Source organism: Sabethes cyaneus, chromosome 3, assembly GCF_943734655.1.
Source record: "Sabethes cyaneus chromosome 3, idSabCyanKW18_F2, whole genome shotgun sequence".
Taxonomy (NCBI): domain Eukaryota; kingdom Metazoa; phylum Arthropoda; class Insecta; order Diptera; family Culicidae; genus Sabethes; species Sabethes cyaneus.
Genome location: NC_071355.1, coordinates 166,267,206 through 166,290,878, shown reverse-complemented (window position 1 = coordinate 166,290,878; position 23,673 = coordinate 166,267,206). Strand labels below are relative to the sequence as shown.

At 40.1% G+C, this 23,673-nt stretch overlaps 1 protein-coding gene across 2 annotated transcripts in view; it reads left to right on the top strand.

Moving 5' to 3' along the window:
• Window positions 1–9,404, top strand: part of LOC128741841 (activating transcription factor of chaperone) — a 38,371-nt gene extending 28,967 nt beyond the window's left edge. For both annotated transcript variants that reach the window (XM_053837932.1, XM_053837933.1), the window contains one exon: window positions 7,471–9,404. In XM_053837932.1, the coding sequence (XP_053693907.1) occupies window positions 7,471–8,429 (959 nt within the window). In that variant the 3' untranslated portion in view covers window positions 8,430–9,404. The remainder of the gene's footprint in view (window positions 1–7,470) is intronic.
• Window positions 9,405–23,673: the final 14,269 nt, after the last annotated feature.

Here is a 23,673-nt window from a genome sequence, read left to right as displayed (position 1 = left end):
TTTCTGAAAGGTGCTGTCACTGGAGGAGAGCACATCTTTGCGCCAGTCACGCTTTCGTGAAACGTGAATTCAAAAAAGATTGTGCATTTTTCGCTGTTTAAATTTAATGCAATAAATATTCCCCCAATATAGAGTGAGATATGAGAAATTGATCCACCTTCCCGGTTTACTTCAAATGCATGCTTGAAATTTTGTTTTCCAAAATGTTTGGCTTACGCTGCAAAATTGGTTGCTGGTAAATACTTCGAAGCAAATTCTTCGACTCAGACAGCCATTTACAGTGAAACAAGTTGAGGCGAACTTGAGTACGTTGGAATGCTTGGACACTATATAAATACAAATCAAATCAATTATGGATATTAAATGCTGTTAGTGTTGCGCACTTTGATTGGAGATATGTATACCGTCCATACCGCGTGCTCGGCTTTTTGGAATTAATTATTCCTACGAAGTCAGACTACTGCGAGGCGTGTTAACTCGGAAACACCTTGTGCGGAAACTAGGCTGATTTCTTAACTGCACGCGTAACACTCTGCTGGTAGATCCAGTCACCTTGGGACAGTGGTGGAATTTATCTCTGGAATGCCCCAATCGGATTGAATTTACCTATCTGAACGACAGGAATTTTTCAGAATGATTGAATTTAATTTAATTAAATTTAATCGCTGCTGATTTATACAATTGTAAAAAAGTTATGAAGCAGTTCAATGGTTTAGAAGCAGTTTAGGTTATGATTTCTCTTTACTCGTGATAAACCGATAAAAAGAAATTTGTACAAGAATTGCCGAAAATTTATAAAATACCTAAACAGGCGCCAAAAATATCAAAAATCGGCAATTTTTTGTTTTTATACTTGAAAGTTGTCAAGACTTCTATAGTACGATTATATTGTTTTGCGGGAAAAAAGTAGCTATAGAATAAATATACTGTTCGTATCTGACAATTGTCATAGGTTTTACATTCTTGTACAACAATTTAAAAAGAACTATCGACCATTTCGAACGAAATAATTGGTCCTCTATCTCTAATTTGATGCTATCGAACGACAAATGTTTTTGTACAGCATTTACGAAGAAATGCGATCAAGGGTTAACCGGCGGAGCTTGCATTGTTGAGTTTTATAAAGTGAATGAAATCAGAGTCCAGAGTCGTTCAGCAAATCTAATCTTATCGATGATGGCGTGAGATCGGAACAAGCTGTTATTCAATCGTTTATCCGCAAACATTCAGCATTCACACGATCCGATGACGTCCGGATGAACGGTGTTGAAGTGAAGGCGAAGCTTTACACAGCTGTCTTCTATATTTTTAATTGTGAAATTTTGCTAAATTATTTAAATGATCGAACTGCACTGATCGATCTAATGATAGTGTAAATTTACCTGAAAGCGCAGGTGTTGCTGGAATGCAAAGGCGGTTGTGCCTTTGTTTATGCAAATATTTTTATCACAAACGAGATCCTTCGTTTCTCATTTAGTCGACAAGGGAAAAGTTTTCAATTCTTCTTGTTTGTTCGGCCATGGCAGCACGTTTATCCTATTTAAGTTAAAAATGAAATACAACTATACATCGTCCAGAGTTCCAAATTTTGCTGGGGAGTACAACCAATTTTTCATTACTTAAACATCTCAACCAGAACCCTGCAAACCATTTCATAGGCTCATCATGGGTAGATTTTTATTATGTTTTGATTATTATGTAAAGATTGAATAGACAGTTTTATGTCGAAGGGCGAATAGTTGCACTTTTGCGCCTGCTCAGCGATTGTTTACTTGAAACTAGCCTAGTTCTTGAAGGGAGCGACCTAAGGATCAACGGAAATCGGGGCCATCGATAATTGTGCATGCTAACGCAATGCGGTCGAGATTAGACCGAAAAACTGGTGCAAGTCTATTCTAGCTAGCCGGTGTTTACGGCCCGAACCGGGCAAAGTTCAGACCAATACCTATTACGGGTAGGCAACCGCACCACCGCACCGCGGCAGTGGATGTGCGCAGGCGTTTTTGTGTGGCGAGGTCGTCCTACTTTGGAAGCCATACTGGTACAATGAATGTTTGCTGATAATACTCCATTCTCTTCCACGCGTGATAATGCGTCTATCAGGCAAAAAGTTCCGATGTTTGGAGAGGTCAGCAAAACTATCTACTGCAAATATAAAATCCAACAATGTCTCCTTCTGGCACTAAAAATCAAACTCATTTTGGAGGCATAAGCCAAAATTTGATATGCCGTAGTGCGGAATTGACAAATTTAATTTTAATTCATTGCCAACAGGTTAGGAAATTCGCCAAATAAAGAACCATTACAGTCAATCATTTCAAGGCAATATCGCGGCCGCCAGTGTTGTTCCTGCACCACCACACGGTAGATGTGAATGATTCTGGCTCAAGGTAAACCGAGCTCTGGGCATTCAGAGTAGCTGGCCTGCAGTTAAATCCGCCTTACATTGCCGATGTCGTTCGCTGTCTATCATCCTTTGACTGTCGTTTGGCGTACGGGTCAGTGTACAGATCATTGCACATCATATGAAAGTAACTTTGGCCTTGTTACTTTGATTATAGCAGTGCTATTTCGAAAAGCGAACACGATTTGACTCGCGAGAGCCGCGAAATTATCGGCGCCAATCTCACTGATAAGGCGATACAGTCGAACCCGGAGAGTGCGCTACCATGGAACGAATGGAAAACACATTGTGCCTGTTTGCAGAACACGATGGGCAAAATTGAAGGTTTTTTGAAATGGTCATGTTTGTGCAAAAAGGTTCAAGATCATACATGGCTTATCGCTTGCTGCGGTAGCTCCCGAAGACCATTGGTCCACCGTGTTTGCAGTAGTCATGAACCGATGGCCGTTGTGGGGAGAGTTATTCTACTGTGCGGTCTAGTGTAAAAAAAATCAACTCAGTTTATTGGTTTCAATTTACCCTTATATATCGGGACTAGTCTTCGAGCAGCGATAAGATTGGTGTCAATGAAGATACGAATCAACCGGTTGCTAAGCAGCAGAAGAGGTGGTGCCGTGCAGGAGAAGCGAAATCACTCGCGTGCCCGATCGCGTCAGCAGCGGAAAAGTTTGACCCTTCACGTCACTAGCGGAAATGTGTGATGAGGAATTTATGGATTTAGGTAAACATGATGCGAACATCCCAAACAGTAAAGGATCGCGTAAAAAAATTCAATGCACCTGCCTGCCTTGGGTTGACACCAGAAATCTAAGAGAAAGTTTCTGAAACTGAATCGAGTTTGTTTATATTCAGTCTGCTCTAGATGTGTTGAGTTGCGTAATTTTCGAGTTACCTTCAGCAGGAAACTTGTAGCAAAATAAAACAAGATGCCCGCGTGCCACACGTGCCACTGCTGTTTAAAGTTGGCTTAGGTGGATTTCAATTCCCTCACTAATACTTATGCAGTATAGCTAAGACGAAATTACATAATGGTGTCTGGAGGCTGAGTTATTTTTTTTCTAAGCAGTGTTTTCACGGAGCAATTTTTAACGGATGTATGAAAGTTATTTTTTGAGATTTTTAGGACAAATCTGAAAGGGCCGAACACGCTTTGTTTTATTTGCAAATGACTATTGTGACACATTTCTGACCTGACTTGTGAACCAGGTATAAGATTGTAGAAATTGTGATAAATATTACTTCAAATATCATTTGCACTACATGCATTTTAATAATCGGTTAGCCATCCTGAAAAATCGTTTCAGGCATATTTCCAAACAAGATCTTTAAAATTTGCATTTCAAGATCCTCCCACGTTTACGAAATTGCCACTTTCAGCACATCAATGCTGTTATATTGCTTCTTCTTGGTATAGATCCATCGTATAATGATTCTCAGATGTTCCCACTGAGTCTAGATCTGGACTGCGTATTAGCCACCATATTTATAGCTCAATTTTCCGGATTTCCACCAGTATTTTGCAAAAAACTTCAAATTCACAATGATTTTGTCATGTCCCATTAGTATGTCATGTTGAATTTCAATAATTTTAGTTTGCCCATGGGAGATTGATTCAAAGCTTTGTTCATTTTAGTTCCAGTAATATTGGAGTTGGTATGCAAAATGTTACGAAATAATTCCTTACAAACTGGTAGATTCCGTTCCTTTTTTTTACAAATTGGCCTTGATCTTCGGCAGATGGTACAATTTAAAACCTGTTTCACAATGGACCGTTTAACCTGAGCGTATAACTTAGATTTTTTAAATCCCGCCTAATCACAGCATAGTTTTCTGAATCATTCAATTAGTTTCATACTATTTCATTCCAGCTGCTAAAGCTTATACCCGAGTTTTCGAATTCATACAATTAAAAAAAAATATTTCGTTTTTACTCAAAATACTCCACTGACATTATAAAACTGTCTGATCGAGTCAATTTTCAAAACAGCAGTAGAAGCGTGGTAAAACACTTCGTGTTGAATTTATTGAACACACGTACTTTTGACAGAGACAGTTGTAACGAACCCATGATCACAGGACATACAGGGGTTAGACAAAATGATCGAGACAGACAAAATTTTGACAAAAGCCAAACTTCTACAAATAAGTAATTTTTAGCTGAAACCAATTGCATTCTACGGGGAAATTTTTCTAGTTTTTCTAAAATATTTCAAGATTCTCAGTGATCAGTGGATACCGGAGATATTCCGCGGCATTTTAGTCCGGGAGTATGCCAAAAACTCATTTTTTTCATCGCTTGTATCTTTTTCTAACATGGAATTTTAATAATGCTCGTATTTTGTCCCAGAACTAGCTATCATTTCCAGTCGATTGGTAAAAAGAGAATGTAGATCCGTCGAGATACGGCCATTTCAGTGGAATCAGCCCTGTAAATGATTTAAAACATGCCCAAAACCATACCAATATGCAGGGATGATTCCTCCCCTCAGGGGAAAAAACAGAAGAAAAAAATTCAAACTATGCTCAGTCTTCAATGCGATTTAGTCTTCTCCGTTTCGTTTTGAATTTTCTCTTTCTTGCTGAAGGCGGTTGTATGAGCAACCGCACATTGTGCTACTCATTGAGAAGCAACAGAATGTTAATACTAAAGAAACTGACTAAAGAAATGACAAGTAACTCATTTTCGGTTCGTCGAAACCAAGTGGGCATAAATCTCGATGTAAACTTCTGAATCTTTTGCTCGAAAACTTGCGGAATATCAGTCGATGAACGCGGGAGAAAATATTGACGGCAAGCAAAAGACAACTAATATCATCATGAAATCGATTCATGCTTCCTAACGAAAATACCAGGCAATTAAGTTTGTAGCGTACAGTTAATAAAAGCGCCTAAAGCTCGAAAAAAAAATATTGTTATAACTTTGCTCATGTCAAAGCACTCTCATGGGGGTGCTCATGTCCTTGGGTACAAAAGTGACCCCGTTGGCTTCGTATCACTCCAGGACACCCTTCGAATAGTGGCACATAGTTAGATCCGGCCAGAAGATCATAGGGTCCTCGTGTTGTTTCAACAGAAGAAGCAGACACTTCTGTAGACACTCCTTGAGGTAGATCTGCCCGTTTGCAGTCCCGGTAATCACGAACGGCGCACTCCATTTGCCACATGAGCAGATCGCTTGCCAAATCATGTATTTCTTGGCAAACTTTAAAAGCTTTTCCTTCCTCACTTCATCGCGAGCATCAGACTTGTGTGCTAGGCGGTGAAGAATACTATTCTCGTAAGCTGCCGGAAGTCCACCTTGACGTAAGTCTCATCTTTCATGATGAGACAACAAGGCTTCATCAGCATTTGGGTGTACAGTTTCCGGACCCGTGACTTTTCCACCGTATTTTACCGTTCGTCACGGTTTGGGGCCTTCTGCACTTTCTACATAGGAGTCCCTCCCGGTCCTTGATGCTCTGAACGAAAAGCTTGGACAGATTCAATTTTTTGGCCACATCTCTGACCGAAGCATTGGGATTCCACTTAAACGCTTTCACGACACGCTTGTGATCCTGATCACTCATAGAACATCCATTCTGACCGCATTTCTCCTTTCGTTCGATGCTCAGATTTTAATCACACGACTCACCATTGATTGCACGATTCCGAGTTGTTATCTGATATCGCGATGAGAGAGTTGAGGATTTTCCAGGTGCTTGCGCAGAATGATCGCGACGTTGCTTTTCGAATGACGCCAATTTGTCCAATTTTCGCAAAAACGGACAGCGTTTATAGCCAGATATACCATTATATGAGAATTGTCAACCTTGATACAGATAATTAATTGTTTCGTTTAGTTAATGCCACTACATATCTAATTTGATGAATGTTTTTGTAGTATTTTTCTTAGCTTTGCGATGGTGGTCCTAAAATTAAAATCGGTTTGGGGGGGATCATGGCGAAAACGGCTCCAACATGGCGGTCAAATCCAAGATGGCCGCCAATTTTATTTCACTTCTTTTATAAGCATATCTCTCCTTTTTACAAAACTGTGTCGTTTGTAGTTTGTTTCATAGCAAATTTTGGAGCTATCACAGTAATTATATAAAAATTGTGAACCTTGCTGCAGATAACTGATTGTTTTATTCAGTCAGGTCAGGCTTCATTCGGTTTTTTGCTCAGTAGATACTCAATTGACTACAGTGCCTCAGCGAAACAGAATTCGAGAAAGTAGTTTAAAGGGCAATCGTAGAGTTAACATTACATTACATTAACAATAATGTAGATATTGTTGAACAAAGCATAGTTTTATCTTTTGTAATTACTGCGCTATGTATGGGGCTGCTACATCGTTGGTAACCAAATGAGCGCTCTTTTTGCTACCAACGGGGTAGCAGTCCCATAACGCCGAAAATACAAAAGTTAAAACTATACTTTCTTCAACAATATTGTAGATGATAATTAACTCTACAATTGTCTTTTACACTACGTTTTCGAATTATGTTTCACTGACGCTGTAGTCCATTGAGCATCTACTGAGCAAAAAACCGAACATGAAGCCTGTCAGTTAGTGTCATTGCACACCTAATTTTATGAATGTTTCTTGTAGCATTTTTTCTCAGCCAGGTGGTTTAAAGCGAAAATCTCCCTCCCAGTTGGCCTCGAGGTACGACGCTGGTCTAATAAGCCAGTCCAATTCCAATATTTGAAAACCTCGTGTCAGTAGTAGTGGCCCCGTTTCACCGAGAATTACTCATCGAAACTTTTTTTGGAAAATAACTAAAAAGACAAAAAAGCATTGAATGTTAGATACGTTATGTAAAAAAATCTTTATTCGAATTTAAATACATTTTTCGCTGTATAATCGACCATTCAGATTTAAAACGAAATATGAAAAAAATTAGGGAAAATCAAGGCGGTGTACTTTTAAAAAACGTGAGGGCTGTCCTTCACGTTAATAGACGATATATTGTAAAGAATATCTTGACGTGAAATTTGATTTAAGATACAAATTTATTAAACATAATTTACCACGTTTCGAAAACAGCAACCAAAATAAAACTTTCTTTTTTTCACTTTTCCAGATCAATGGCTTGATGAGAAGCTTAAATTGCCCTATCTAACGGCCGGAAGCTATGTCTCGCCGACAGTGGCAATCATTCCTGAAATCGGCCCGTTATCCCATCAGCAAAAGCCGGAGAAAGTTCAGAACACCGAACAACTGCTCATGGAATTCGATTACGTGTACGAGAATGTCGAGTTAACTCATTTAACACCACCGCAAACTCCCCCTCAGGAGGTGAAATGTAGTGCGCTGATCGAACAGCAGCAGCAGCTCTTTCTGCCGCTGTCGTCGTCTCCTTCGGGGCAGCAACTTCAACCGGATCTACCAACATCTAATGAGTACTACGGATTTGATACCCCCATGGAGGGTCTACTAGTACACTCAGTACAAACTATCAACCAGCCGTCTCAGCAGGTTGCTGCCGAATATCAGTTGGCAGATAGTTTTGGTTTTCAACCAGTGGATGAAGTTGCAGATATTGCTCGTAATCTGGAACTGGTCGATGAGATTGTTCGCTCTCGTTCGAAAGATCTTCCTGATTGTAACGATGACGACGATTCGTGCTCCTTTTCCGAAGATGGCTCTGTGTCCAGCTCGTGCCCAATGAGCGACTCTAGCTCATCCTATTGCGGTTCTGCTTACTCACGCGATCAGGATGACGAGTGGAGCCCGTCGATCAATGGTAAGAAGAAATCCATCAGCAAAATTTCGGACAATGCAGGCGTGAGTAAAAAGCGCACCCGCCCATATGGACGTGGTATTGAAGACAAAAAATCACGTAAGAAGGAGCAAAACAAGAATGCTGCTACTCGCTATCGCCAGAAGAAAAAAGCCGAAATCGAAGAGATCCTTATTGAAGAGCGCAAACTGAGAGATAAGAATGAAGAATTAAAGGACAAATCTGCCGACATTGCGCGAGAAATTCGCTATCTCAAAAGTTTAATGCGGGAGGTTTGCAAAGCAAAAGGCCTCATTTAATTGTTTTTCAGAAACTTTGTTTTCAGATACTTATTGTACCTTAAATTTTATTGATACATTTTTTTAAATAAACCACTCCATTGTAAAACAAGTAGATTCTTAAGTGAACTCTTAGATGGTAAGATTTGTTGCTTTGATTCTTCATTCAAAATCTATTAACTTAAGCAGTGTCGTTTGTTTAAGAATCTTATTAGCCCTTAGCATATATGTCATAGTTGATAGATAATTCAGACGCAACACTAAAGGTAAACATTGCAGATATTCGTAGACTTTAGTGAACTATCGTTCGATCGCATGCAGTTTATTTTCATTAAAACCATATTGAAAGACGACGAATGTGCTTTTTTAAACATACCAATCAGACTTACCGTGAAACTATTCTTTGTTCTTCACTGAGAGTCCTTTCGAAAGTTGAGATTACAGCGTATGACGTCCGTTTTTCGACGTGACCGAAGGTTTGCTGTCGTTTCCGGTTTCGCCCTGGCTCTCGCGAAACTGTGTTGGCAGGTATCGGGATAATAATATCGATCTTCAATTTTGAATTCTTTCTGTTATGAAAGGAATACCAAATTCTTTGACAAGTTTGTTTTTTTTAGAAAAGTTATTCTTCTTAACTTTCGAAAATAATTTTCTTAACTTGCAAACAATTGATAAATTTACACTTCTTTTCAAAACCGTTTTATTTCATTGACTTGCCCTGCCAATCACAGTGACTCGGACACGATTCAACAAAGAATGTTTGGTGGTTTGGTATTTTTTCAAATTTCGATACTGCTACATCCGAAGTTAAGAAAATTTACCATCTATAAGATCATAAAGATGTAATCAGAATTACGCGATATAGATTTACTGGATAAAAAGTGAAGACATGTTTCAATAATGCTGTACAAATGAACCCATCGCCAAGCGATTCGGCATGTTTAAGCGGTCCACAGCTTGGATCCATGCGTTTTTATCGTCTAATTAAAAGGGTTAAGAAGATTTGATATTTCATTTATATTTATCCGAACGTATCCTTGAGATTGAATTGAGGTATTATTCCGAAAAGCTCAGCATCGGAAAATTTAAAAATTTAACCTGCAGTTGCAGCAAAAGTAAAATCTTTCTTAGCACGGTTTCTCATATGGATAGAATTAATGGTTTATTCTTGGTATATGACGGCTAGGGCTACATCCATTGGCAGTTTTTCCAGCCGAGATCCAACTCTAAAACTATACTGTAACTCATAAGTTCTTTTTAAAAAATTTAATATGTTTTTGACTCATTTCAATTTGTTCGACAACGCGATGATGAATTGATTAAGGTTTTATCTGAACATCATTTTAGATGAACATAAACCTTGTGTTTTCATATGAAAACACCCTTCTTCCCTTCTCACCGACTGCTCTATTAAGTTCCATTAAATCATTAAATTGAAAGTCACAAAATATGTATTGGTAACGAAAACTCTCATAATGTAAGAAACAAAACGCTTTTTCTTCATTTCAATGTATCTCGTCTCTTTATCAGTTCCCCTCCTGTTTTCCTCCAGTCACTTGTAAATTTGTCTTCTTCTCGGTAATCTTTATGAATCGACACAGACTTTTTACGTTTTTGAACCTCTCCCTTGTTAATGACCACCCTATTCCCCCTTTCAAAAATGCAGCCACTTGTACAACTGCTATCGTTCCAAATGCAAGAGAATCGCACTTCTTTATCTTTACCCATTCGAACCTTCCTCCGCCTTGTAAGAGAAAGTCTCCCTCAAAAATTTCAAGTTAATTGCCAAAAAGTTTATACAGTTAAAAAGAGTATTGTTTTGGACGCTGCTGTAGCTGGAGCACCCCCTCCCCCCCTTCCCGATTTGTCCGATAATGACAAAAAACTTTGTAATAGAAAGGTAATACGCGAGCTAGAATTTTGGACATTAAGTAAATATGAACAAAAGTTACGTAAAACGATTTCGGATACTGAATTGTTTCCTTTTTTCTATTTGAGGCGGTCGATGTCCTTTATTGGCAGACATATTTTGATTTTTCTTGTTTCAGCGTGCGAGCCACCCTATATTTTTTTTGGAAATTTGAATTTTAACTGAATATATTGGTACAAGAATTTTTATATCTGAAATAGCTTTTCGAAGTTTAATTTCTGAACGACCGCTTGAATCTTCTTCAAAAATTATTTTTATATATATTTTGAAAACAATTTATTTGTGTATAAAATAAATATATCTTTCTAAACATCAAGTAAATACAATTTCAAAGTGCTTATGTTACACAAGTATTTATGCATTTTTGTAGTAGTTAAACTCTGGTGGTTGTACAGATAGTTCAAAACCTCCCCTACAGGAGTTAAAAATTCCTTTGTCCTTTTGTAGCCATTGACAAGCCGTCACGTCTACGCCGCGTACGTTCACAGCTCGCGACAGAAACGATTTCATTGAGCCGACATTCAACGAATAGCAGTAGCTTACATCCAGTAGTTCCAAGCGAGCGCAGTTGTACCATTTGTCGAAAAAACTTCCGCTTAGTTCAGCATTTCCAGGGATGGCCAGTAAAATCAACTCGGAACCTGCTTCGATGAACGAGCCGAAAGTTTCATCCTTCAACGAGCAACGCCCTAGATCCAAGCCTTTCAGTTGTGGTAGCAATTGTTTCAAGGTAGACAAGTGTTCGGCATTTAGTTCGATATAGTTTAAACATATATGCTGCAAACTATCACAGTTCAAGCTGGCATTTTTGATAATGCTGCTTTTCAGTATTTCATTCATAATAAATCCTCCTGAGAATTTGAAAGCATTCAAATGTGGCCCCAAATTATTAAACACATCCCTGATGTGCAATACTTGATCGTCGCTTCTTTCCACCAAGGCGCGATAGTTCATTTCGAAGTGCCGTATCCGCCGAAAACGACGTCTCGTTAACTCTAAGAACTTTGTACATACTTGTGACACCAGCAGAAGTTCCTCGAAGCTAAGGTAAGAAACCACTTCAAGTAAACAATCTTCATCGAGGATATCCAGAATTGTGTTTGGAGCGGATGCTACTGACTGAAGCTCGGTGCAATCTTTTTGCGACGGTGACTTCAGATAATTGATCATATTTTTTTCTATTACGTACTATACAAAACTTAGGTTCTCAAGGATTAACTTAGTACAGTAAAAACAACATAATAACACTTTAACGTTGAAATAAATGTTTACAGCACACTAGAATGTTAATTAATACTGTTTGTACAAATGTAAAACACTACATCTATGCCCTTTAATCTATCGATACGGATAGGTTGGGACAACTTATCATTTCAACAACTACCACATCGCTATATGTTTGGCCAGTTGTTAAATTTAAGCTGCCGATGTTTTCTATTTATTTTGCTTTCTAATAATTTATTTCTTTTTGCAGTGTAAAATAAGATCCCAAAATCTTTGCATCGATTTTTTTTTCTTATCACTTTCACAATTCATTCTAGAAGCCTATCATAGCCACTTGGCTAGCTGACACATTCTAATACAAAAGCTTCAAATTAAGCTTATGTCACTTAATCGGAATGCAGATGTACTGACTACTGTGTGTTGTTTTGTTGCAAGCTGAATGTAGCGCAACAAAAACGACGTTCTGTTACATCGTCAAGATTCAGCTCTTGTTTTAAAGGGCTAAATTTTTATAATTTTATTCAGCTTACTACACGGTTGTTATCACAAAAATGACGCTCGAGTAACGATAGTGGGTAAACAAGATTTTTTCTGTTCATTTCAACTACTTTAAAATATTTATACGCAATTGGATCGTTTGTTTGAGAAACCCCACAAGCGCCACGTGACGTGAATTTTCATGAGTTTTTGATAGTTTTGAATCCTCGGTAAACGGCTGAATAATGCGTATCGTCGGTGCCTTGTGCACGTGTAGGCATAAAATAGACCCTACAGTGGTTCATAGCCTCTTATTCAGCAACTCCTATTCCTACCTCCTCGTGGTACCAGCCGGGATACGAGCAACTTTGGTGGAGATCGGGTAACCAACCCCGGTGGAAGCCAAGGTCGTATGCTGACAGGAAAGGAGGGAAACACAGGGTTGGTGTAGCAGGCTTTGCAAGCCGTCACCACGAAAAATACTAAAGCACGGAACGAAGAACAAATAAATTCTTACTGGAACAATCGGAATAGACCCACGCGACGAAAAAGGACTATGGATTGGAAACTCGGGACGTGCAACTGCCGATCTCTCAACTTCCAAGGGAGCACTCGAGTGCTCTCCGACGTATTGAAAACCCGCTAGTTCGACGGTAGTCGATGAATTTGTCTACCTTGGCTCATTGGTAACGGCGGACAATGATACCAGCCGAGAGTTTCGGAGGCGTATTATCAGCGGAAGTCGTGCTTACTATGGGCTCCACAAGCAATTGCGGTCGAGCAGACTAAGTCCCCGTACAACGTGCACCCTGTACAAGACGCTTATTAGACCGGTTGTTCTCTACGGGCATGAAACATGGGCAATGCTCGAGGAGGACCTGCGAGTGCTCGGAGTTTTCGAACGACGAGTGCTGAGAACGATCTTCGGCGGCGTACAGGAGAACGGAGTATGGAGGCGGAGGATGAACCATGAACTCGCACAGCTCTATGGTGAACCTAGTATCCAGAAGGTGGCTAAAGCTGGACGGATACGATGAGCAGAGCATGTTGCAAGAATGCCAGACAACTTCCCTGCAAAGATGGTGTTCGCCTCAAATCCGGTAGGAACAAGACGACCAGGGGCGCAGCGAGCAAGATGGTTAGACCTGGTGGAGTGAGATCTGGCGGAGAGTACTCGGTGTCCGAGGAATTGGAGAGCGGTAGCGCTCAATCGAGTTACATGGAGAAACTTTGTTCAACAGGCTTTGTCTTAGGACGGCAAGCCTCCCAAGTAAGTAAGTAGAATGCTCGGAGGTTCTTACATTTTCTTTCAAATTCTAGAAAAAGGTTAGTTCCACAAACCAACTTGAAAATATTTCGAGAACATCAGTTTTTTGTTGTTTTCCTGCAATTGAGTAAAAAGACATGTGGGGGTTCTCAAACAAACGATTCAATTAAGATACCCCGGGGCAAGTGGGAATACGGGATAAGTTAGAACGGAGCTCATAACTCGATTCAACCTTATGTTCTCCAACTGAACCTTTCTAAAAATGAAAGATACAACTCCAACGAATACAATAATATCGTAGATTATTTATAATTGGCACTCCAAACACCAAAATTGTGCTTTAAACTTGAACGTCATTTACAATTTGTGTTGTAAGTTGGATCGTTGGTTGGATGCGCCTTTGAGACCGGGCACTAATTACATAAGGTCTTTTTCCTCATTTTTGAACCCTCCCTCACCCCTATATAAGATTTTGGCCAATCCCCCTCCCCCTAGTAGAATCTTAGTAACATCAAAATTCAAGTTTTATTTGAAAAGTTAGACATTGAAAGAATATTGAAACAGTCAACAAAGTTCAAACCAGTCCATAAAAACCAAAGTTCAAACAAATTCATAAAAACAAACATAATCAATTATCTGTTGTAAATCTTTTCACAGCCCACTCACGAACAGAACGTATTTCAGCATTGAGGTTGTCAATAGATGTTGGTTTGAGGTTTGTAAACGAAACACAGCCAGAGAAAAAGTAAAAAGAAGACAAATTTTAATTTTTTCATCCATCTTTTTTTCTTCTTTTTCTTTTTTCTCAAGCTGTGTTTCGTTTACAAACCTCAAACTTATAAAAGTCTTTGCCAAGTTACTACCAACAAAACACAAAAAAGTTTGTTACAATACGTTGTGTAGTTTCTGAGAAAAAGGTACATAAAGTTTGAAAATCGTGGTTTTTCAGGAGCGACGTTTTATTCCGTTGTTCCACGTCGCACTGGAATGCTTATGTGTATGATCGTTTTTCGGCCACTTCCCGTAGTTGGATTATTATAAAATTAGTATCAAAATAAGCGGAAAAGTCTGCAGAATCAAAATCTGGAATAAAAAATTTATGACTCTTTCAAAAAATTTAGTTGCTTATGTCCCCTTAAAGCAAAATACTGACCTCACTCTGGTCACAATACATTTCAAGAAGAATTTTTGTTGTACAGTAGCTTATCAAGCGCTTGTTCCATTGGTACAGCTATACATTAAGTGAATAAGTTACTTTTAAACAAAAATGTTTCTCGTGATATTATAAGGGATTTTGCGACTGCCTATAGGCGCTATAGCGGGATTGAGATAGGCAATTGCAACGAAATATGTTGGAATAATAGCATACACTCAAGTACTTTTTTTACACGGTTTAGTTTTTTGAGTATTAAGAACGGGGTAACTTAGAGACCATTCATTTATTTCTCAATACATTTGGGAGTAGCTCGACATTCCTCACGTAGATTGTAAATAGTTCCTTAGCTGCACCGTTTTCGAGTAATCGAAAAAAACAAACCGTGTAAAAAAGACTTGAGTGTAAACCGATGACATCAGATAGCTCTGGAACAAGTAGGCTAACTGCTATTTCCCTGGCAACATTGACATAGCTACGAATTTTCCCTGGAGGGGGCCTAGGGGGTGCCTTCCAAAAAATGTTTTATTATGATCTTGTTACTCCGGCTGTCACCGATAGGGTAGGGTTTTGTAGGGAAATACCAGGTGAGTGTCATGAGCGTCACGCAACTACGGACCAGATGTTTACAATCCGATAGATCTTGCTGAAATGTCGGGAGTACGTGTCCACGCACCACATCTTTTTGATTTCAAAGCAACATACGATACAGTCGATCGAGACCAGCTATGGCAGATAATGCACGAATACGGTTTTCCGGATAAACTAATGCCACTGATCAAAGCTACATTGGATCGAGTGATGTGTTTCGTGTGCATCTCGGGTACATTTTCGACTTCCTTTGGGACGCGGCGAGGTTTGAGACAAGATTACGGCTTATTTTGCATGCTATTCAACATCGCACTTGACAGTGTAATCCGACGAAGACATAGTCTAGGAGAAGTGGGCTAAACATTCGATATTTGGCGGAGTGCAAACTGAAAGCGGCGAGTAACGGAGACCTATGAATCATGAGCTACAAGCACTGTTTGGAGAGATTGCCATCGTCATCTGGTAAAAGTCAGTAGGCTACAGTGCGACGAAAAAAGTTCTCTTTAACGACTGCACTAGCATCAGGAATAAGGAAGCTCAACGTGCAAGATGGCTCAACCAGGTCGAAAGTGATTTGCTACTTCTGAGACCGGCAAATTAGCGACGAGTGGCCCAAGATGCAGTTGAATGGAGACGACTGCATGAAACAGCATGAGCCGCGATGACTAACAGGCTGCTGACGACGACGACGACAACTACGTATTTGCGACGTCTAGTGAAAAATAAAATATCTATGCAGCGGGAACATATACATTAATTTTTTCCGGTTTTTAAATTACAATAGGGAAAATTTCTGGAGGGGGCCTGGTACCCCAGGCACCCCCTTTAGCTACGCCAATGATGGGCAAGGTTAAAATACTAAACAGGTTGCTACGCATTACCTTGCAGCATGAAGGATTTCGACATTTCACAACTTAACTCATCAATTTAAAAAAATTTGTAATAGGTATCATGAGTTGCTATTAATAAATGTAAATTTTTCATAATTTTTTCGTGTATGAAAATCTTACGTTAGAAATGATTAAACCCCCCTCCCCGCAAATAAGATTTTGATAGTTTTTGCCGAACTCCCCCTCCCCCCATTATGCCTTACGTAATTAGTGCACGGCCCCTTTCTATAAATGATATATTGGTCGCAGGCTTTCATAAAACTATATGTTTTTCTGACAGTAGGTAAACATAATTATAACAAGTTACACACGGAAACTAGTTGAATAATTTGACAGACCGCATTAATTATATGGGTCGAAATGAAGGCGGCACTTCAGATCACCTGGGGACAGAGTGGGACCTAATAAAAATAAAGTATACTACCGAACATTTTCTGTTCAATTGTTTGATATTTATATCGGTAAAGCTTTAAAACCGAAAAGGACAAACCAAAAGGACCCAAAAAGAACTCCATTAACATAGTTTGTAAAGGAACAAACAGTTTGGTCACATTCTGACGACATACAAACTCTAAATCAATTTGGAATAACCAAACAAATATAGACATTTAAAGTGCAATCCTGATAATTCGGAACATTTTGTAAAACTATCGTGATTCGCTTTAGTCAATACAGTTGATGCAATGTAATATAGAGGTCCCTGAACAAATTATTTTTGAATTTTCTGTTGTCATATTAAATTGAATTGAGAACCGCAATTTTAAGATTTGAAATAATACGCTTTATTCTTGTCCCACTTAATTAATACACGTTATAAAACAACTTTACTACTGAACGAGAGAGTACTGCTCGCGCTGAAAAAGTTTCAGCTATTAAAAAAGCGTTTCATTTTACGCGTCGAAACGAGGCCCGATTGCAATAAAACAACGACATTATCTGACGCACAGTTGCAGCCATGCCAGATATCCTGCTGCGAGAAGTCAATTTATCCTAATTTGAAATGTGATGCTCGTCATTGACTGCTCATGCTGTAAGCTACCCCCACCGGGGCACGCGAGTACTAAAAAAATATCGGCCACGTTCATTCGAAACTGTCGCTATACTGTCGCCGTTGTCCCATCGGGACGATCTACGCACAAGCATTTTTTTCGAATATTTTTGAGAAGTTCATTAGCAGAACTGCGTCTCGTCTATGAAGACTGAATAAAAACTGTTGCTTACCGCTGGCTGATTTTTCGTTCGAAACGGATAGGCATAACACGAATCAACGAAGGAGTTTCTAAGTGTCTACTATGGCAGTAGGTACCAAGCACATTTTAGCGTAGCTTTTAGCTGGTAGTTTAACCAGAGTTCATAATCATTAGCAGAGTATTGAACTATGCTCAATGTAACGTCTGATCAATATCCCTTTGCTATAGATAGGCAAGACATAATTACAACGGTAAGGGTTTGGGTGCTCCGTAGCCACAAGGTTGCAGAATCTAGTTTGATAAACGGAAGCGAATGATCGTGGGTTTGAATCTTAGTGTAACCAAGGTATTTCAATGTCAAGTGACAATAAGCATGGGTTTATTCTCATACTCTTCCTTCGTGCTGAATTCTATATTCCCTCGATGACGCTTCTTACAGCTAGTTTACTGATCAGAAAACCTATTTTTAAGACTTTCTCCAACCTGATAATGCCTCCCTTGAGTCAATTGAAAGAACGGTCAAGAATTGGAGGAATCAAATTAACCGCTCTGGCACTGGCTATGTTAGGAAGGATCTTGTGCTTAGGCACCATGTACACATTGTTGGTGACATACCACTCCAGTCTTTGTTCCATAATAACTGAATGCCACACACAGCCGAAACAGCATGGAACGATCGGGTGATATCACTTTTCAAGCCACATGTACAGATTGCCTGTCAAAACAGATATACCTATGTTAATGCAATTCGATAGTTTTGTATGCTTGAAAATGTCTGCTATCTGTCTGCTTCTGGTTACCGTGTAATACTCCTTGCAGGTTTCGTCGTCCATCACCATGCAATCGAATTTTGTCAGCATGGTCGTATACAACCTCCAGAATCGTTGCGATTTTGAGTTCATATAAGTCAACAGTCGTGGTGATCTTGATGGACGATTGTAAACGTTAACAAGCCGAGTTTGTTTATGACCCGAATGTTTGCGTTGCGCGAGCAACATTTTGATAGAGAAGAGAAGTGTTCCAAGTTTTTAAAGAAATGCATTGAGTTTAAGTCGACTAAGCTTTGATCGTAAAATCCTTTATATTAACGCCAACTTAGTGAAATTGCTGAAAATGGCCAATATGACTACGACATCCATTGATGGTTGGTAAATGGTTGGATAATGCATAAAACAGACCCCATAGTGGCCCTTACCCTCTTATCTAGCAACTCTTACCCCTACCTGCTCGTTGTAGGGGAAATGTGTATAATGTCCCCCCCCCCCCTAAGAATAAATGGATATATCTTCATTATACTTCCCCAAATTAACGTTACAACTACGTGTATATGTTGGTATTTAAGCTGACAACCAATTGCAATTGTTTATTTCATTTAGTATTGTGGAATAAACATGCTAGGAATTATTTAATAAAAGCACCTAAATGTTGTGTTTCTCGTCTGCGCGGGGTATAATGCCCCACCTGCGGTATAATATGCCCAATGCGGTAATTTGAGTATTTCTACCAGTGACAGACCAACTCTATTTTGTAGAAAGTAAAACTATTTGCTTTGTTTTGCAAAATATCATTATTTTATGTAAAATAAACCTAGTTTCGGCCTTCTGGTGCACTTTTTCTTTTCTGCATGGGGCACATTATACTGCAGCTGTGGCGTTTTGTACCGGGTAGTTGAATTACCTAGAATTTGGACGTTGGTAATAAATTATTCCCACCACTGTTTACCTATGTTTGTAGCCACATTTGCAAGGGGGGCAAATTGCACCACCGCAAGTGGGGCATATTGGCCTGCTTTTACTTATTTGAAAAAATAATAAATGCTAAAGCAAATCAAGCGTTTCATACCGTTATTTTTGGCAGGGATGTCTTTTTGAAGTTCACTTTACGCAATCGAATCGCAACAACCGGTTATTTACAGATTTTGACAAGAAAATAGCTTATGGAAATGACGCCAAAAGTTACATCGGAAGCTGCTCAAAAACAAATTTATTTTTGTTTTGTTTTTACAGTATGTGACAACTGTCATACTTGCACAGTAGGCTAGTTCCATCAAATACTATGGTTTCTGGGTGGTTTTGCATTTTGATTTCGCTTGTTTGGCGAAAAACGAAGGGGGGGGGGGCACATTGGCCAGGGGGGGCACGTTATACACAATTCCCCTACCAGCCGGAATACGAGCAACCTTAGTGGAGATCAGGACACTGTAAGATGGCAGCCCCATCACGAGACTCGGTAGCGTAGGCCTTGGTACGGCCTACCTACCTAAACCCTAAAAGGTAAAGCGAGTCAAGAAAATCTTACTCAGAACATTCAGCATGGACTAAGGCGACGAAATAAGGACATGGAATGGAAACTAGGTACCTGGAACTGCAGATCGCTAAATTTCGTTGGTGGTGACAGGATGCTGCTCGATCAGTTAGATACTCCGAATGTTTTAACGAGTAGGGAAATCTGCTATCAGACACCTGAGAAGACAACTCAGGGAGTGGGGTTTGGTATCCCAACCCCCCTACTGGGGCGTGAGGATCCAGACCCACTAAAACCCTACTCGAGTCTCCAGCCTCAATCCCCCCTGGCACCACCTTATCGGTATTACTTCAGGGAACTCCGAATGTTTGGCATCGTGGCACTGCAGGAGACCTGTCGCAAAGGTGAGAAGGTGTGGAGGATCCGTGGCGGCAAAGCCCAATTTTTCCAGAGTGGTGGAGCGATCAACGAGCTGGGACCGGGCTTCCTAGTGTTGGGCAAAATGCAGAATCGCGTAATGGACTGGAAAGCGACCAATGAAAGGATGTGCGTATTGAGGATAAAAAGCCGTTTCTACACCATCATAAACGTGCATTGTCCACACGAAGGTAGACCCGAAGACGAGAAGAAAGCGTTCTATGCGCAGCAGGAGGCAACGTACGGCAGCTGCTCACGACGGGATATCGAGATCGTCATCGGGGCTATAACCCTCTAGTTCCCAACCCTGCCAATTGGCGGGCTTCAGGTAAATCGTTATAAATCTACTATGCTTATTCGTTTTATGTTGATATCCACCCATACCTTCTCATTATAGTCTAATCTAACTATTCGAGTGGTTTGTTTGTTTTATTACGTTAATTTGAAACAGATATTTCGTGCGAAACTTGAAAAATGCCAGAAAACTGAGGAAAAAATTATTTTGCTTTGCAGAGTGAAATTCAAATTGTTGTAAATTGCTTATTTCTTGGAATAAATAAGCAAAAAAATAATTGGTGAGTAGCTGATAAGTTGTACTCCAGGGAAAAAAAAGGAAATTTGCGTTAAAAAGTTTATGAATTGGTCGATTTTTATCAAGGAACTGACCCCGCCCAATTGGGCATTACGTCAACTTTTTTTTTGGTAATTTGACAACGTGTTGTTTCCGTTGTATTTATTGATTTTTTCGAGTTTAAGCTATGTCGAAGGAACAACGTGCCCACGCATCATATTTCCGTGGATTTTCGGGCAGCATACGGTACAGTTGAATGAGAACAGATAATGCACGAGTACGGTTTTCCGGACAAAATGACGCGGTTGATCAAAGCTACTTTGGAGCGCGTGATGTGCTAGGTGCGCGTTTCGGGGACAGTCTAGAGTCCATTCGAATCGCGCAGAGGGTTACAGTAAGGGGATGGACTGTCCTGTATGTTGTTCAATATCGCTATTGATGGTGTGATCCGGCGAGCGGGCATCGAAACGAGAGGAACGATCTTCAGCAAGAGTAGCCAACTCCTAGCCTTCGCAGACGACCTCGACATCATTACTAGAAACCTTGGAACGGCGGACGTTACGCCAGACTTAAAACGAAGGCTAGCAGGATTGGGTTGCAAATCAATGCATCAAAAACCAAAAATATGGTAGGAAGAGGCTTCAAAGAAAGCAATGTTTGCCTCCCACGGACAGTGACTATTGATGAGTTGAAAGTGGATGATAAGTTTGTATATTTAGGATCTCTGGTCACCGCCGACAATAATACGAGTAAGGAGATCCAACGACGCATTCAAGCCGAAAATCGAGCCTACTTTTCCCTCCGCAAGATGCTTCGATCTGGGAGCATGCGCCGTCGAACAAAGCTGACAATGTATAACACGCTAATCAGACCGGTAGTTCTCTACACACTTAACAAAAAGCACCGAATTCGGTAAAATTTTACCGAAATCTAAACAGCTGAACGTTCGGTAAAAATTTCGATGGTGCCAATCGACGTTTACAGATCATTAATAATGTTTCGGTAAAATTTCGGTAAAATTTCGGTAAAATTTTACCGAACCGATTAAGTGTGTACGGACTTGAGACAGTAACTTTGCTTACGGAGGACTTACGTGCACTAGCCGTATTTGAACGAAAGGTGTTGCGGACTATTTTTGACAAAGTACAAACGGCGTGTGAATCACGAGCTACAGGCACTGCTTGGAGAGATTCCCATCGTTCACCTAGCGGAAGCCACGTCGCAAGGATGCCGGACGATTGTGCAGTGAAATCCGTTCTCTTCAAGAACCCCACCGGCACCAGGAATAGAGGGGTCCAACGTGTTAGATGGCTCGACCAGGTTGAAGCCGACTTGCGTATGCCGAGGCGCGCAACGAATTGGCGACGAGTAGCTCACGACCGAGTACAATGGAGAGGAATTCTTGATACGGCAAGAGCCACCCCGGTTCTCGGCTGCTAAAGTAGTACGACATACATTATTAAAAAGTTTGAGGAACATCTGACGACCACCAGAAAATTAGCATCAGAAGGAGACCGGAACCGCTACCTACTGGAATGATGCTACAGTGAGGAAGAGTAGCGTCTTTAAACGTAGTCCTATCCATTTTATCAGACTGAAGTTTTTGGAGCGTTTTAGTAACGGGTGGCAACTAAAATTTTGGAATTTTTTTCTCAAGCTGTCAAAAAAAGACAAAGATACATGAAGAAGATCTGATTTACCGAAATTGAAGATACATTGTCCATTGTTGAAAAAAATTAGTGTACATTTGAAAACGGTCCATAATCGGCTGTTCGGCGAAGCTTTCGTTTGATGTCGGAACAGGAGCGTTGTACGGCCGTCATGTCAACTTTGCGAATGCATCTCTTTATCCTACCAATCACCTGTTTACAATTCGTGGCTCTTCAGTTATTTTTGTACACCAAGGAACTCAAAATCCCGATGAAATCTCCGATTGGGCGCACTAAAACAGATTTTTCGGGTCGTGGTTTTTGGGTACAAAAGGGATCGAATGGGTATTCAGGAACAATTGTGTTTTTTGGCGTCATGCGATGTTGCTCTATCCGGCTAAAAGATGTATTGTTCATCTACATGATGTTTTTGTAGAAACGGGATCAAAATTTACTTCAAACATTCGTCTGGTGCACACTTAATAGATAGCTAAACCAGAGGGCTTGTTGTTGAAGGAATGCGAAAGAGAACGATGACCTTCTGCGTCCATAATTTTGGCTGGTCTTTCACTACCTTGCTTGCGAATAGTTGTTTTAGGATATGGTAAACAGTCAAAGGCGCAACATATTCGCTTTTTAAATGTTGTATCGTATACTTTTTGACAAGATTTCTGTGGCAGTTCCTAGAAGTGTACAACGCACTCCCGACATGATTCGACACCATTTTAAGCTAAACTGGGTAAGCACGCGTACGGGGCGCTATATCTCTGCATATTAGTGTTGATAGGAGGAAATGCTTATCAACTTAGGGACTATATATTTTTTAATATCATTTTATTTGTCCGTGTTAAAAATTATTTACATGGTGCCATTAGTTTCAATTGTAATATGAAAATCTAGTTCATTTAGATTTATTGTTCCCTGATTTAAATATATGCAACTTATGTAACTGATAATCATCATTAGTAGTATATTGCGTCTGTTTGTCCTTATGTGCTGGAAGGTTGGCTGCATAATCTCAGTGAATTCGATTCTTCGCCATCTGTTGAAGATTGGAGCACTCCTTTGGCGGAAGTATGCCCAGGCTGCTGCAACGCGCGGACATTCAGCATATTTATGTTCAATAGTTTCGACTATCGACCCACAGTGCAGACAGTTGTTGTTATCTGCTCTACCGATGATGTCCATTAGTTGTCTGTGTTCAGTTTTTCTGTTGATTAGCCGAAACAGGCCGCTACGGGCGACAGAATTGATTTTTTTCGACGAGATATTTCTCCATATTTTTGGGCAGTTTGCTGTGGGATCATTTCGCTCTACTTTGGGGATCTCTGTTTGATTTACAAAGAAGCGGTGAATTTGATCAGCTGTTAGGTTTTGCTGGATTTCAACAGACAAACGACTGTAATTCTGGATAACTACTTTCGGGCATGGGCAGTCACCAGGTGGATTTAATCTGCTGCCCTCGTAGAAAGATTGGTAAAACGGAATACTATCAATTTCTTGGAGGTGTCTATTATTCAGCAGGGATTTGCATTTGAGAGCTGGAAGCTGGAGCTTTATTCCACCCTTCTCCCAGTTGTGCGCCAATTGCTGCATCGGTACACGGGCTGGTAAACCCCGCCAGAGGAAGGTGCCCATTGTTGCTGTCAGTTTACCTACATG